This window comes from Notamacropus eugenii, chromosome 1, assembly GCF_028372415.1.
Source record: "Notamacropus eugenii isolate mMacEug1 chromosome 1, mMacEug1.pri_v2, whole genome shotgun sequence".
Lineage (NCBI taxonomy): Eukaryota > Metazoa > Chordata > Mammalia > Diprotodontia > Macropodidae > Notamacropus > Notamacropus eugenii.
The window spans coordinates 130,768,117-130,785,930 of NC_092872.1; the positions used below are offsets into that span (position 1 = coordinate 130,768,117).

The 17,814-nt window shown below is 40.1% G+C and overlaps 1 protein-coding gene across 7 annotated transcripts in view; it reads left to right on the forward strand.

Moving 5' to 3' along the window:
- Positions 1-17,814, forward strand: part of MAP2K5 (mitogen-activated protein kinase kinase 5) — a 291,463-nt gene that overhangs the window by 245,916 nt on the left and 27,733 nt on the right. For all 7 annotated transcript variants that reach the window (XM_072614880.1, XM_072614887.1, XM_072614890.1 and 4 more), the window contains 2 exons: positions 1,538-1,599; positions 4,599-4,644. In XM_072614880.1, the coding sequence (XP_072470981.1) occupies positions 1,538-1,599; positions 4,599-4,644 (108 nt within the window). The remainder of the gene's footprint in view (positions 1-1,537; positions 1,600-4,598; positions 4,645-17,814) is intronic.

Genomic DNA, 17,814 nt, shown 5'->3' on the forward strand with positions numbered 1-17,814 from the left:
AACAGTTTCCAATTGTTTGAATTGGAAACAAAGCCTTAATAAGAGTTCTAGTTAATTTTCTGTCTTGTAATTACCGATCTCATTTTTCTGATAATTGGCCACAGCAATTATATGTATATTTACTAATCACATAGGAGGCTCTGCAATTGTATCTATCTGCCACCATTGATAATGACACACATATTGTCGAGGTGCTTTTATCATCTTCTTTTTTCCACTACATCAAAGCTATTTCCTCGCGTTCTCAATAATGAATCCATGCATGCATTTGACACAGTTGTGTGCGAGAGAAATTGTTTGGCTCCCACCAAATGCTCCACGCTCTGAGTTTCTTGCCTGCAGCGCTGGAAGGTTGTATGTAATGATATATTGCTCATCCAAATGGCCAAAGCACTCCAAAGCACAGTGAGATTAAAATAAGTCATTCCTTTGTTAATTTAAATAGGTGCATGTATCATACTTTGCAGGGTACTTTGTGTAGGGATGTCAGGGAGGAAGAAAGCCGCCGAAAGGTATTTTTAATAGCAAATGAGAATAGATGAGAATGGAGTCATTTGCAGCTGCCTATTTTATGTGGCTCTCGTGTTCCAACTGTAGGTCTAATGAGATGACTGTTAAAGTACTCTGCAGTGTAATTTCATTACATCCTGAGCTGTTACACTATAAACACAGTGGAGTTCTCTGTCATTCTTGGAAAAACTCCTAAATTCTTAAAGCCCTCTTTTGCACATGGTAATGGGGTTTGCTCCCTCGGTTGGGGTTTTTTGTTGTGATACTTCCTCATGGCTTGGGTTTGTTTTGTGCTTTGGGGTTTTGTTTTGTGGGGTGTTTGTTCTGGTTTGAGTTTGGTTTTGTGTGTTTGTTTGTTATTAGCTTTCTTTTGTGGTGGAGTGGTAGGTTTCTCTTTGTGTCTTTAATTCACTTGCTTCCAGAAAACGGGTTAGGAGGAAGTTGGATGGGGTGGCTGCGAATGAATTGAATTTCCTTTGATGGAAAAGGCAGACAGACCCTCAGTATGGCTGGGAGAAAATCTGACCCAAATGATGGAGGATTTGACTAAGTGGATAAGTAGGTGAAAACCTAAATAAATTTTAAAAAAAAGAAAAGTGTAAATAAATAGCAAATCCAGTAAAAGAAACAAAGGTCAACACAGGAATGATTTCACAGCTCTTTGTTAATTACAAGACCATTTGTGTGTTACTTAAATAATCATTAATTTCTCATTTACACTTTCCCTACCTTCTCTCCTACCCGGTGGGTATCATTGTCCTTTTTTCACCTCCCTCCCCATCTTCCCTCGTGTTTCTCGCCATCGTATGAAGTGTGGTGCCTTAAATTTGGCATCTTTGTGTAAACATGTTGAGTAGTGGGTAGACCCTCTTTTTAATTGAAGGGTGACTTTTGGAGGGGAGGGGGGAGCTTTTTGTCCTTGTGGCATCTTTTTTATTGTTTGCACTACGGGAGGAAATAGAGGGAAGAAAAATTGTCCTGACTTTTTGTGACTTGGTGTTTTGTTTTGTTTCCTTCTCCATCCCAGGATTCGCCAGTCCTTCCGGTTGGAGAGTTCTCCGAACCATTCGTACACTTCATCACTCAGTGGTGAGCTCAGTTTGCAAACATGCCATGCCCTCCATGTAAATGATACATGCCATTAACTCTGCAGCTCCGTGAGACCTTATGGCTCTCCCTGCTTCCTTTCTGAGACAGGAGGGACTTTGGGGCCTTGGGCAGATGGGGCAGCAAAGCTGAAGAAATTGTTTAAATTATGTAAACGTTATTTACACAAAGGGTCCTAAATGTACTTCAGAGGGTTTTCCCCTGTTTTAATAAACTGCTGAGAATCAGGCTATTTTCACGAACACGGATGCTGTTGATATATGTGTCTCTGTGTGTGTGTGCGTGTGTGTGTTAAGACCACACAGACATAATTTCATGTTACCTATTGGGTGAAAGCTGATCTTTATTATTAACGTGCCCTCATGTTCCCCATAAACCTGTCTTTCACTTAAGGTAAGCAGCATAGTTTATGAATTCATTGGCTAGTCGGTAAATTGTTTAGCTCTGTTTTTAATACAGTGTTCTGTGAAGGCCACTTTAATGACTTAGTTATGAAAAAAGTATATGGCCTGGCTGTGTCTTTTTAACCTTTTGAGAATCAAAGAAAATCATAGAATTTTGATAACTAGAAGGAATCTGAGAACCCTTCTAGTCCAACCCCTTCATTTTACAGATAAAGAACTTGAGCCGTTTTTTCTGCAGGCCCCCTTTCCGTTTTGTCTCTCCCCTCCCAACAGAACAAGACTCTCTCACCTCCTTAACCTTCCCATCTTCCTTCAGGATTGATTGACTACCACTGACTTCGCTGATGTATCTTTAAGCCAGATGTTCTCTTGGAGGCCCTTGCTGGACATTCAGCTTCCCTCCAGCTGTTTCACAAACAGAGACAGCCTCCAGAGGAAAAGAGCAGAAAGAGTGGGTTGTGCAGGAGTCAAAAATCCCACAGTAAAGAGAGAGCAAAAATTGGAAACTGGTGCAGACAAGAGGTCCATCCCACTCCCACATTCTGCTAACTCCTTTACTGGCTGCCCTCCCTCATCAGTACCCACAAGGAACTGCCAGCCCATAGTTCTGTTTGCCAGGGGAATGTGAACAGGGGTGTCCTGCCAAAAGACATTTTGTGTGCAGTGTGGTGAACTAATGTGAAGAACAGTCCTTATACAAGTGGGGGTGGGGGTGATATAAAAAAGGAAAAAAATTTGAAAATGATCCATTTGGTGATTATGCAGAATTGAAAACAAGAAATATTCCTTAATATAAATGTCAGGCTTTATCACCTTTTTGACTAAGTATAATATGTTACCTCTTAATAAAAATGCACCATACAGTTTATATTCCATAGGAAGACCTTTATAGATAAAAGGAAGGTATTTTTCCCATGCTTTTTGAAGTTTATAGACATTGCTTTTATTTATTTAAAACATCTATAAGATATTTTGTGGGTTTTTTAAAGCTGTTTTTATTACAAAAACATTTTCATTTTCACATATGCCTAACTGAACCGCCGTATTGGTTCAAGTCCTACTATGTCTGAGCTATTTTAAAGTTCATTAATAAAAAAGACATAGTCATGCCATTTAACATTCTGTGTAATGAATACCTACGATTTCTTCTTAAAGCCCATTACCACCTCATGATTACTTCCGATTTAGCTGGCTGCTATCTAAGATACTGAATACTGGCTTTGGGGAGTCACCCATTTGGGGGGAAGCATTGACTTTGCAGCACTGGTGTGAGGCTTAGCAAGCTGTGTGGTGGGTGGGAAGGATTGGGGAAGGTTGGGCTGCTTCTTCATTTCATCCAAAAAATTAATCAGCTGTTGTATAAAACTTGTATGGAGACAGAGGGAGGGATAACCTGTGCTGAAATTTCCACAGATGTCAAGCTGAAACATAAATGATAGTGGGTAATAGCCTTGTTTTCCCAAGAGATACAGCTCCTTTGGAATGTCAGATTAGGACTGTTACCAACCCTACTAGTGAGACAGCTTGAATTACTTGCTAATGGATGCATTATTTGAGAGGTGCATATGGTTATTTATAGGGAAGGCAAATTGTCCTCGATGTCATTAATGGTTCATAACTATGGTTCTTATTTACCATATGATCATTAAATCTCTCTGTAAAAAAAAAAAAAAAGTACTGTCAGCAAATGTGGCAGATTATATACTAAGGGTTTTCCTGCTTGTTAGGGAGTGCCTAAAATAAAGGGGCATTCAGAATCAATTTAACCCAGCCAGGTGAGAAAAGCCTGAGAGTCTCTTGGTTGCCTTATCCTAGAAATATGTCAGTGTTTGGGGAGGGGAAGAGATGATCATCCAGTCCCATGGCAGGCAGTACCGACAGTCACCTCACTACCTTGTATTAGTACTCCATCATGTAACTAAGCCCAGTCTACAGCTACTAATTATACCTTTTGCTTGGAAAGACAAGGAATATTTGGATGAGAAATGTGATCCCTTTAAGCTGCTTAAATAAACTTAGCTTTCCAACAGCTGTTTAATGAATTATCAACTTGCATTGGAGCCAAAATAAATGAAACAATGGGAACAATGTGTAATAACCCATTTGCAATTCCATAACGTTGTCTGGATTTCTGACCCCTTTTACAGATTACTTGTCAGCCTAAGTCATAATGAAGAAAGGAGATGTCATCGCTTTTGACTTGATGATCCAGGATGTCCCTTGTCTGACTGTTGTCTTGTTCCCGTTTTTAGAAGGAAGCGAATTGTTCCTCACATCTAGAGCAGGGATGGATTCATAACTTAGTCAGTAATAGCATCTTGCTTCCTCCTTCATTCATTCCTGATCTCTATTTCAAGGACGGCCCTACAAAAGTCACCTTTGTTCCTCTGCCTTGCTTAGTGTCCAGTCTGTCCCAAGAAAGTACGGTATTGAAGGGCTGGAATTAGCGAGAGGGCGCAGGCTGATGTTTTACTGATAGATTTCTATCTTTGCCCCAATAAATTTAAAAAGTATATTTAAATAGCACTTTTTCAAGTTATATAAATCACATGAAAACATTTTATTTGTCTTCTCCAGCATGAAGAAGCAGCCAAAAGAAAGGCCGGCTCCTGAAGATCTGATGGTAAGTGGGCTTCCTCTGAGCTGTGTTCATTCCATGTGTCAATGCTCTCCTTTCTCGTGGGATGGACCAAAAAAAAAAAAACAAAACCACTTTCTTTTTACTTTTTTCTTCATATACAGCTTGAGTCAGAGCAAAATTATTTACCTCATTGAGATGGATGTTTTTGATTCTCACCCATCAGTTATCTTCAGGTTGGTTTGGGGTTTGTTTTCTTTTAAGACACCATTCTGAAACTTAATTCAGAGGTCTTTCTATCTGCCCGGCCCAAGGATTACAATTTAATGTAGGTCATTTTTTGCCGTTACTTGCCATTGCAACCTTTCCAGATGTGAAGATTGAAAACAGAGGTGGTCAATGTATTAAGTTTTTTAATGCATTCCTACAGGAAATGCTGAGCATGGCGTGGATTCCTGTTGGATCTGTGCAGGATGAAATTAGATTGGCTGCAAAAGATCAAGTTAATGGGAATCTTTGGTCTTTTCCTTAGAAGGAGACAACTGCAAGGCTTCTAGTGCTGTGTTCTCAGCTCCAAGGCAGTCTCCTTTGATTGCAAATGACAGTTTTTAGTCAGGCAGTGAGAGGAACAGAGATACTTCTCCACAATTTCCAAATGGTCATTTATTTAGTACAGATTGTTGATTTGACAATGCACAAGCTGTTTGAGTAATGTCAGTATCTAACGTTAGTAAGTAATAATTATAGCCTATACTTTTCTAATGTTTTGCACACCAGTCCCACCTTAGAAGAACTTCCATTGTAGTTATTTCTCTTAAATTTTCCTACATGTCTTTTAAAAAGCTATATCTTGAGGATATCAGCTGGTGGTTTTTCTTCCTTTGCATTACATCCTCATAAGCACTTTTTTTAATCAAATGCAGAACCAGCACAATTAAATGTCCATAACTTCTTTCCCATGCAGATGTCACCATAGGAAAGTAAAAACTCCAGTATGTCTTCTGCATGACTGCTCTCTAGGAAGGTACTTACCTCCTTAACATTATCCTGGGAGCAAGATTTCTGAATTCAGGGTAGTCTCGAGTTAAAGTTCACCCCAAAGCTTTCCAATTTATATCCATACCGATTTGGTGCCTAAAGTGAGACTTTTTTTTTTTTTTTTTTTTTGTCTTTTGATGGTTGGAAAATTCTTGCAGTTAGTCACATCTGAGAAAACTTGGAACAGGTTCTAGAGATAGAGACCCATTTACCTTGCGCATTATTATGCTATGGCTGGATAGCTTAGCTATTAAAACAAAGGAATAGGGTTTCATAAAACAGATATCTGTTTGTAAATGCACGTTTCAGTGCTGCAATGAGTCGGCCACTTATAAATAAAACATCTGCAGATCGCACATACACCCATAAATATATATGTATGTATATCTTTGTAAGGAACACCACTCCAGGGTGTCAAGTCATAAAGATGGGGCTAAAGGGTGAGCACTCGCAGTGCCTCAGAAGCATCTGTAGTTGTATATATGTGGCTACATACCTAGATATATCTCTTTACAACTACACACCCTGGTGTGTGCTACCCTACTTTTATTTTTTTATTAATAAATATCAATAAATCAATAAAATATAATGAAAAATTTAGTCACAGAGAGCATTGTCTTGTACTTAATATTTAACATTATTTCTAGTACTACTTGCTGTTTTATTTTAAATGGATTTATGCCCAGAGGTGTAACAAGAGTGAGCCACCCATTGCTCCATAAGAGATCAGACGCAAGGCAGACATCGATGGGGAGTGTGCTTGGAGTGGCATTCTTATGACTCATATTCCTAGCTCCTGGAGGGACTCCCAAGGGAACTGAGCCCTCCCTGCCTGCCCTTGACCAAAGAACTAGGCTCACTGGGCAGTTGAGGAAAAAATCAAGATGTCTCTCGCTTGAAGGACAGGACTTCTTATCTTGGGGAGCCCCACCTTAAGAAGACCCAGTGTTTTTTATTCCTTCCAGCATATTAATGGCTTTAATTTTTCCTCTCCCCTTTCTGCCTGCAACCTATTTGATGGTACTTCCATCTGGAAGCCAAGGGCCTCCTCAGGAATGCATAAACTGCAGAGACCATTTGTCACTGTGGGCAGGGGGGATGACTTCCTTTTGGAAAAGAACTGTTTATCTCCAAAGCTCAGTGACTCCAACCAGCTGGACACTGGCTTGGTCTGCACAGTTTAGGTTAGAGCAACTTTAAGGTTTGTAGTGTTGTTGAGGTTTCCCTTATAGTCTTTTATTTTTCGGTTTGATTGAAAAAACCTTAGGTGATGGGAGTGGGACTAACAAAGGTTAAAGTTTCACCATCAGAAACCATGGAATCATGGTCAGGGTTGGGATCTGGCTGAAGTTAGTGATCAACAATACAGATAAAATGGAATGTGGGTAGTGAGGCTGTTGGGAGAGCTTTCCCTGGGGTTGCAGTCCCATCACTATCATCAGCACCACCATAACCCCTTTTAGATCTTGAAACCAGTTGAGAATGAAAGGGTTTGGGGGGAGAAATGAGAATGTCTAGTCACTGGGCTCCACTCCTTGCTTGCCTATGCCTTCTTTGCAGAAGAAGTGCCAATCTCCTGTACCTATTGTTGCAGGATTCTTTTGGAATTTGGTTGGCATCATAGAGCCAAACCCTCACATGTGGCCTTTAGGAAAGCAGTCTTCTCACTGTCAGCTATTAAATTTGGAATGAAATTCTACCATCCTAACAAGAGCCCTAGTATCTAGTCTCCTCTTTTCTTTCCTGGACCTACTCCACATGTGTGCATATGCATCTTCCATTAGATAAAGGCTCTGTTAGAATCAGTGTCACATCTGTTCCATGGGGAAGATGTAGCCTCTGGTAAAGTACTTTAAAGACTGTTATCAACTTGGTGTCAGCACAGGGCGCAGGAAGAAGGAACTAGATATGGATATGTTGACATTTCCAGATTGGTAGGATCCCAAACTCTTTGTATTTCTTTGGTGATTAATCAGTGATTAGTGAACACATTCCCAGTGCCCATGTATAAATCAAGTGATAGGGTTTCTGCTCATGCTACCCTATGGATACTAACATTCTGGGAAAGGTCTCAGTTCCTCAGGAGGGGAGAAATGGAAGATTCAGCTAATTGTAGGGCCCACAGCCCTTGTTTTGGGTTAACCAGTCAATGATACTGTGTTACATGTGAAAAAAAAATGTTTTTCATTGCCAGAGGAAATAGAAATATTGTCACAGAAAAAAGAGAGAGAAAGAAAAGAAAGGAATTCAAAGATACGAATACATGTTCAGAATCAATTGTTGTCTCACCAACGTTGATGACATTACAAAAAAAGACAAACTCTAGGCCCATAGAACTGGGAAAATACAGAACACTTAGGTTGAAAAATATTGAAATGGACCATTTGCATCAGGTTTTCTATCCAAGTTTTATTTTTAAAAGTATTTTAAAATAAAATAATCCCTGTTGGTATTGGGGAGTTAAAGCTATAAAGACTGTTTATATTGTTTGGGAAGCATAACTGTCTGAGAAATAAATCTTTCTAGAGGTATTTTCTTCTTTAAGTGTATTTTTATTCTGAATATAAAAGACACCAAATAAAATGAATATTTCCATATACATAACAGAACAGAGAGAAAGGATTGTCCCTGAAATGGCAAGTCTCTGTTCTGTACACTTTAAGCATATAAATCCAACCTGTAGTTTTCAAGGCTATCCTGCTCACCTGTACTTCCTTCCAGCCTTCTTTCTGTTCTCTGCATTTTTTTTTTAAAGATGCCTCAATGACTCTTCCTATTGTGTGGGTGTGGGTGTGGGTGTGGTACCCTATTTCCGTCTTCCCTCATCCTTCTGCCCTCCTCCCATTGTAAAAAAGAAGTCAAGTCATAGTCAAGCAAAGCAGATTCACCAGGGATGCTTTAGAGTGTGTGACTGAGCTAGAAGACAAATCTGGTATCATCGATGGGGCAGGAGCTATCGAAGTCCAGTCCTGGCTTCCACACTGTAGTGCTGGACAGGTCATTCGTCTGGTTTTCACTTCTCTCCTTTGTGAAAGAAGGGAATTGGCCCTGACAATAGGCTTCCTAGAACTCTGGCCTAGAAAGATGGAGATGTTGTTTATGGATCCCAGAACAGGGTGGGGATTGAGAAGTGGAAGCTTCATTAGCACAAATGAATGAATTTACTCACTCTATTAAATTGAAAACTTGTGAAAAACCCTCGCAGCTGCTGATTCCAAATGCAGGCAGGGCTTGGAAATGAGTTCAGGGTGGTTCTTTATCTTTGAAGCCAATCAGATGTGAAAAGGTTTGGATTGGCCCCTAGAGCAAAGCAGTATTTGTTTGGTGGTCCCACTGCCTTTGAGTTAGGGAGGGAAGGGGATGATTTCTGTTGATTGGGGCCCTCCCTGTAGGATTCTACTCAGTGAAAATGAGCTCTCCATCCAGATTTCAGCCAGACCCCTTTCATCTTCCCCACCACGCCTTCCCTGCCTCATCTTGAATATTGACATGGGCAGAACTGAGTGAGTACACAGTCTGGAAAGGATAAGGAGGGGCAGACTTCATGTGAACGTTTAGAAATTTGACTCAAAATACTATAGATCTGTGCATTTAGACTGTTTTTCAGAAAAGCTTTCCATATCTAAGCTCTATTTAATGGAATCTATGCATAGTAAGTAATCAGGTCAGAAAGAAGCAGCATATCCCCTGTTTGAGATCAATCGCTGGCTGATACTTTATCTAGGCCACTTTATTATCTCATGCTGATTCGGTTCCCATTCTCCTCCTCCTTTGTAGCGTGCGCTTCAGCTGTGGCAAAAGTACGTAGCACATACATATTAAAAACATATACCCATTCTATCTGTATGTAAATGCGTGAGACACAGCTGGATACTGCAGAGGAGTTTGATTTACTAATAGTTATTATCTGTTCTAGCTGTTCGGTGGCAACAAGAATCTTAGAAAACAAGCTAGCGCAGAAATTGTCTTTATGCTATTACAATACTGCTTTAGTAATTGTTTAAAAACACGTTGTTGTGTTGTGTGTATGCATGTGTGTTTTTCTTATAATGTAATCATGCCTGGTATTTTGTGCATTTCCCTGAACATTCCAGAGCAGGGCACCATCATTTAGCATTCCCTCAGGTTCTGTTTCCTGTCTAGGCCCTGAAAAGTTGCACTGGATTCCATTTTGCTATTTGAATAGAAGTCATTTTACTTACAAGGAAAAGACATTATTGTGGGACATGGCTGAGTCATTTAAACTTTTTTTTAAGTCTCTGTGGAGCAGAAGAGGAGTGTGCATATCTTCAAATCATAATAAAAGTTGTACTTTGGATTTTATTTGCTCTAAGATAGTCCCATTTCCCAGAACAGGTTTTATGCGTAAAGGGGTGGTGGTGTTTTGGGGCAAAGATGACAACATGTTATAGCAAAATCTGTTCAAACATTTAATTACTTTTGAAGAGATGTTAACTTGTCTAACTTCTCTGAATTAAGTTGTTGGTAGTAGTTTTTCTGCTTTTTCAAAACTGATCCTAATACTAGAGAGTGTAATTACATTTTCACATAGTTTGATGGTTGGCTGTTGCCTCAGCACTTAAATCAAGATTCACATTAAATTGGGCATCTCCACAGTAATTTAAAAAGAGAGAAGGGAAAAGAGAAACCATCGAATCTGATTTTTTTTCTGAAATACTCAAATCCTAGCTTTGTAATTTTGGGATCCTCAAAAAAATTCCTCCATTGTCAGACCAAGAGTTTCTGCTCATATTCTTCACCCAGCCAAACTTCTCCTCATTAACCAAATGGAATATTCAATTTCTGGTGATCTGAGATTTGTCTCTGCCCTGAACTCAGATGTGGAGAAAAGGCACATTTCCTCAGTCGAGCTGGGGGCAAAGGCACTGTTGTGCCTGCATAAGTTCAAAAATGTAAGATACTACTGATGATGGTTGAGATGTGATTTTAAACATGGCCACAGTCCATTGGGTTTATCTTTCCCAGGATATATGGCTTACATCTTAAATTGGATCTTTCTGGCCATCGTTAGAGACACCTGACCACCCATCCTTGCCGCTGTTATTTTCGTATTTGGTTGTTCATCTAGTGGTGCAGTTCACCTTATTAGTGCATAAATTCAGATTTTGAGAAAGCACCTCTGAGATTGGAATTTCAGAAAAATTTCTGAGTATTTTCTGTAAAGACAAGTAGCACTCTAAGAGCAACAGGGGTGTCTGTAGACAACCACAGTGATGGAATGTGAGGGATTTTTTTTTTATAATTTAATTTTAAAATTCTGAAGAATACCAAAGCTATTAGAAGCATCTATATGTGTCTGCTTAGAAGTAGGATTGTACGAGCAAATAAGTTGGTTTGAGCTTTTTAATTGCACATAATTACATCCTTGGAATTGTTGGCTGAATGCTTGAGATCGCACTAAATCAGACAGCTTTAATTTGAGTTTTTGATGACAAGTTAGCACTTCAGCAAGAACAGAGAGATTATAACCCCAGAAAACAAGCTTTGTTTTCCCATAGAAGCGACAGCTTAATCTTTTGACAAGACTATAACTGATAAATATATAAATATATATATGTATGCAGATAGCTAGAGAGCTACAGATAGATAAAATCTGTCATTCCTTGATCACAGTGATCTGACAGTTTTCATTTTTCAACCAGTTAAAGATAACTTTGTTTTCCTCTGTTGAATCTCTTACCATTCTCTCAGTCTGGCTGTTGGATGCTGCTGCTGCTACCACCCTGCCTTCTTTGTCAGACAGCTGGGGTCTTTCTCCAAACTCTTGTTCCACTTCCCCATCAAACAAAGAATGAGATTTGGAATCACAGGCTCCTAGAGGTGATGGGGACCTTAAGGATCATCTAAGCCATCCCCATCATTTGACAAATGAGATCAGTGAGGTCCATAGTGATTAAAGTGACTGGACCAGGTCACACTGAGAGTTAAAAAACAAAACGAGGTCTAAAACCCTGATTTTGTGCTCCACTATGCCAGGATGCCTCTTTTGTAATTGATTCCAGAAATAGCATAGCCATTTATCACATATTTTAAAAATCAGACTATTTTCCATTGACATTATACCAAATCCACCATGAAAACAAAATATGTCCTTGTAATAGCCTTGTGCATTTACTTCTTAAATTTGATTTGCTTATTTAACTTGATTCTCTGGCTTAACTCGCTCGAAATTTCTACCCCCTTCTAACTATCCCCTCTTCCACCCCATACCCCTTCCTATCCAAGTGTAACCCATATTTCAGCTTCCATTTTAAGCTCCATTGCATCCAACCCACATGTATATACAGCCTACGTTTGAATTCCTGTAACATTGTATACCACCCAAGTGTACATTGTATATCACTCAAGTGTGTATTGGCCACTAACTAGATAAACTTCTTAAAGACAGGGCCTTGATCTCTTGAGGGTATACTGATTATGGATTTCTCACAGTACCTAATGATGGTACTGGAAACATAGTAGATCTGTTCAGAAAATACTTTGGTTATTTCTGTTACCTGGTCAGCATCCTAATCCATTGTTATATGGACATGTTCTCAGATCTGTTCCAAAGGGAATTTTTCTTTAAGAAGAATTTAAGATTAAATTAAAATGCTTTAATGCTTCTTTAAGCATTTGACTCTTAGGGACACCATAGGATCATAAGTTGTTAGTCATGACTATTTAGTTTTTTAAATTCAGAAATGGAGCCCCCTATAACCACCAAATTCAGAAGTTACTGAAAACCAAGACTTGGAGATGGCTAGCTTGCCAGAAGTAGTCATTAGAATATTAGATTGATTCACTGGTTTCCATGCTCACTGTTTATACAATATACTTTTCTGATGCCATGTTGGAGGGCTGGGGTGGGGGGAGGAGAGTGTATGGTATTCTGTTTCCAGTAGCACATCAGATGTACAGTCTCCTCTATGCAGTCTTCTGGAGTTGACAACTACCAAGAGCTATGTAGTTACACACAACTAGCTGTGAGAGCAAAAACGAAAGGATCCAGGGACCAAGTTCTCTGGGATTTGGGAATTGTTGTTGAAGGCGGCAAAGTTGTTTTAGTGTAAGTGCTTATCAATAAATAGATGCAATTCTTATCAATAATTAATGCTTCTAACCAGGAATTTCAAGAGCTAGAGAAAATTATTAGAAGTCTCCTATTTACAGTTGTGCCAGCTGGATTTGTATAATGGTTTGTTTGCTTTTTAATTTGTAGCAGTTTTTAGAGAGACCTTTGGGGATAGTGGGCCAAGCAGTTTTAGAGAGATCTTTTGTCGATACCTAATTATTTGTGGGGTCCACACTGTGTGTACAGACAATTGGAGGTTCAGTGGGCCATTTAAAGGACAGAGAAAGGGGACTGAAGACACCTGGGCCATTGCTTCTCTAATTTTCAAGGTAGACTTAAATACTAGGTTCAGAATTAACATCAGCTATTATTATGAATTAGAGACAGACATTTGCTGGAACCTTTATTAGTTTCTTTCTTTTTTTTTCCTTATCTCTGCTCTGAAGATATAAATGATCACCACCTCCAACTCAGAAGTAGCTGAATAGGTACCATTTGCGTTAAGGTTCCCTTGATGGGGATAAAAATGGAATTTTCAAAGGTAGCCTTGATTAACTCTTAATTGTACACAACATGCTGCATGTAACCTCAGTTCCTCAGAAGGCTCCTGGGTTGGTTGCTGTTTCTTTTTTAACTTGGAAAAAAAATCAATTAATACTAATACTATTCCAATTGTAGAATTAGTGTGGAGTTGACAAAAATGTGTATAAATAGGGGACATTTTTCCACTTAAGAGGGCCGTGCTGCAACATTTTTAATTGGATTTTCATTGTGATTGACAGCATTTGATTATGACAGTAACTTTATTTGGCTGGACTGCTCTAGCCTCTTGTTCAGATTTTTCCATCAAAGCTCTTTTTTATCCACTGAATCCCCAGTAGAGCAGCAGTCATTGTGAAAGAGCCTTTTAGCACCTTTGTTGCAGCCATCCCTGGTGATGATTGGACCCAGCTGGTAGTAGATAAGAAAATGTTCCTTTCACAAAGAGGCTGTGTCTCCTGTCTCTGTGGTTTCAATAATTTTAAGAGCCCCCCAAACCTGTTGAGGATTAGAAGTAGCTTTAGATGTGAAATGAGTGTTAAGTATTAGTAATCGGGAGATTAGGGCCCCGGGGACAATGGGAGATAAACCACTGCCATTACAGCAAATCTGCCCGAGTAAACAAAATTTAGCAGAAACAGATGCCCCAACCATTTTGGGGGATTGATTTGAGGGCACTAAGGAATCGATTTTTGTCTTGTTTACACTTTCCAGGCCCCCGTGATCAACTGGAAGGCTAGATATTTCATACAGCCTGATTTTAGTTAATTTTTTTTCAGTGCCTCACAGTAGGTTTCTGTCTTCTAACAGTGACCAGGCCTGAGTTTATTCAGCATTCACAGGGAGCAGCTAATTGTCTATGAAGGGCCCCCGTGTTTAAATGGGCTTGACAGGAATTTAAATTTTGTTTCAATCAACCCCTGTGCTCACAGCCTGCTCCAGTTTCTAATTTTTAAATTAAACATGATTTTTTTTAAAAGGAAGGGAAAAAAAGCTATGCCCTTGCCTCTGGAATGTTCTTGTTTTAACTCCCAACCAAGTGGGGAGCAGCAGTTCTGGAATGCAGACTTTGGGGACCCCTGAGCACTCCAGAAAAGAACTACTAGGGGAGGATGCTCTGTAGTCATTCTTATGGTCCTAAGAACCCAGCCTTGGGAAGGAAGCCCATTCCCATCCTGCTAAACAGGCTGGCTCACCCTGTCATGTACAAACTGGGTTACATGAGGGACAAAGGAGGGATGCTTGTTTGTAGTCTGGGTTAATGAGAGCCAACAGTAGATAAATTTTTATGTCCTTTTCATGTACCATGAGATGTATGATTAAAAAGAGAGATGTTTGGCATTTATAAACACTTAGTAAGCACCTACCATGTGCACACCATGGTAGGCAGTATTTGTATTGGCCACCTATGCATAGCTGTGTGTGTGTGTGTGTGTGTGTGTGTGTGTGTGTGTGTGTGTGTGTGTGTGTGTGTCTGAGTGTGCTGTTCATTGGTTCGGTCATGTCCAACTCTTTGTGACCCCATTATTGGGTGGTTTGCCATTTACTTCTCCTGTGGATTAAGACCAAAAGGGGTTAAGTGACTTGGTCAGGGTCTCACAGCTAGTAAGAATCTGAAGTGATATTTGAACTCAGATCTTCCTGACCCTGGGCCCAGCCCTCCATCCACTGAGCCACCTAGTTGTCTCCATGTAAATACATACACACACGTACATTTGTGCATAAATATATACATATATACACACATTCCATTATACATCCTTAAAGAGGTTTAGATTGTGAAGTAGTAGCAATCGTTCTCTTTCCACCCTTCTATCTCTATACCACAATCACAGAACTGGATCATTAGAAGGGAGCTCATTCAGAGGCCTTCTAGTCTAGCCCACACACAAGAGGAATCCTTCCCATATGACATACCCAAAAAGGGATCCCCCAGCCTCTGCTTGAAGACCTCCAAGAAAGGAAACCCACTGCCTCTCAGCACAGCCCAATTCCCAGTGACCATCCCTTAGTTATCAGGAAGCTTTTCCTTACAGTAATCCTGAATTGGCCTCCTTCCCTCTTGTCCCCTGGATTCCTGGTTCTGCCCTGGGGGCCAGACAGAACAAGTCTAGTCTTTCCTTTACAGGACAGCCCCTCACATCCTAGCCAGAGCTACTTCCTAGCATATGGACCCAAAGTATAAGAACAGTTTGGTTTAGATCTACAGATAAATGCAGGAAGTGTCCCATTCATTGGTAGCCTAAAATTTTTTTATTATAAAACAATTGTTATTATGTATGCAAAAGTGCATCTAAGCAGATGAGAAAGACAAGAATCCTAACTTAGTTCATTTCCAAATACATGTGTAATTTTTTAAGTGGCTTTTTTTTTTAATTCAACTGGACCACAGATTTCTCTTAATAGTTCTAAAACCAGACCCCAGAGAGAAAGCTTTACTGGAGGAAGTTTACTGTAGTCATCCTTTTCTCTTTGCTATCCCTCCCCTTCACTGCCTCTCTTGGAGCCATGAGGATGATATTGGAAACACAGAACAGAACCTCAGGAGCTACCCTTTCTCTCTCTTCTGTGCTGCTATGAGGTAATCATTTCTGCAGGGGATGGGGGAGAATTGAGGGGAGGAGGAAGTCATTTACCAAGAGTTGGCAGTTGGTCCTAGTAACCACCTGAGGGGGAACTGGGAGCAGTTGATGCCATAACAAATTACTGAAACAAAATTGTAGGCAAAGAGGGCTCTGCTGATGGCTGGGCCTTGAAGACTTCCAAGTTCTGCAATCCTGTCACCTTCCTGCTGAAGAAACTCTTATAGTGCCGTCAGTTGGCAGTTAGAGAAATGAGCAGTTTCCCTGGGATGTAGCTTCATTCAAGCAATGCTCCAGATCCCATGAGGCCTGGGAGAACTGTACAAGAGTGTGTGTGCTCATGGGTGGTCACCAGGACAAGGAGCACCATAAGCAGCACCACCTAGAAACAGCCGCAGCCAACAGCACTCACTGTTAGTGTAGTTCAGGATCTTGACAGCAGCCATATCAAAAAGTGTGATTGTTTGATGTTGACCGGCTCTCTAGTACAAACTCTAAAAATGTATTCATAAGCACAGTGTTGTTTATTCCCAGCCTTCTTCTGCACCACCCAAAAAAGAAGAGCACGAAATAAAAATGAACATTCCTTACTCTTCCCAGGCCTACAGCATTACTGCCCTGGATGAGTAAGACTAGGTTGAATAAAGTATGCGTGCATTAGATGTTTGCTCTTGCTCTTAGCATCTTGGCTGCATTTCAGGAGTTTCTTGTGTTGCAAAGCGTGTTATTTCATTTCTGAAGAAAGAGGAAAAAGTGAATGTTCACGGACAATTTCCTAACAACCATAACTTTCATGACTGACCTCTAGACTACAAAGTCTATAAAGGGTGAGGAACTCATCTCCTTGGGGCCATTATTATAAAGCCAATGACCAGTTAATCAGCAGGTGCTGAGGAAGTGCTGTGACATTGGCAAAAGTGTCCGCCCATAAGGAGTTTATAATCTAGCTGGGGAGATAGCTCTGGAACTACTAGAGGGCAAGTGTTGAAACTATGTATTTCTACCTAGAAGCACACTGGGAGTTGGTGAAGGCTCCATATGGTTTACAATGCTCTCAGCAGGATTCACAGAGAAATCTGACCTTGGAGAGTAAAATAGCTACCTAGGTAGGATTTGTATCGGTGGAATAGGAGGAGGGATCATGAGCCAAAACATAATAGAAAGGTTGAACCTGAGAATGGACAGTAAGAAAATGAGCCCAACTGGGGCAGATGGTGCATGATGTGGGGGAGAAGAAGGTAATGCTAGAAAGTAGGGAAACACTGGATTTGGGAGCCAGGGAGCTCAGGTTTAGATCCCAGCTCTTCCATTTGCCCCTTGTGTAACTTTGCTTTTTCCTGATCTCTAAAATGAGGGCATTGGACTAGGTGACTTTGAAACATCCCTTCCAGTTCTAAATATGATTTTATGAAATAAGGTTAGCTAGTTTCAGAAAGGGCCTTATCATGCAAGTCAGACAGAAGAGTTTGGCTTTGATGTACTCAGAAGTCATTGTAGCTTCCTTGGCAGGGAAGTGATGTGATAACTATAAGTAATTATAGGCATAATGAAAAAAAATCACATTTAACTTCATCTCTGTCCTAGTATAAATGGAATCAAATTTTCTGGCAAAGACTGATTTTTTTTTTAGCAGAGAACTCATAGCCCTGAGGCCTTTCCTGAAATTCCATGTAAGTCTCTGTCCAAAAATAATAAGAAACTTGGTTCTAAGCTTGTAGCTTCTTTCCAGCACAGTTCATTTGTCTCTCTTTCTGTATCTTCTTTCCAGTGTCCTTTCTGTCACCACTGGGGAAAATCATTAGTATGCTAATCTACCGGCCATCATTTTAACACTGACCTTTGCTAACCTGCCTTTGCAATTTCAGGAACTATGTTTGACTTCTCTAAAAGTAACCTTAAATGGTAGTCTTGTAAGAATTCCAGAGCTGTATCCTTCACTCCTTCTCCTAATGAGGTTATGACCAAATGCTCATTATAATT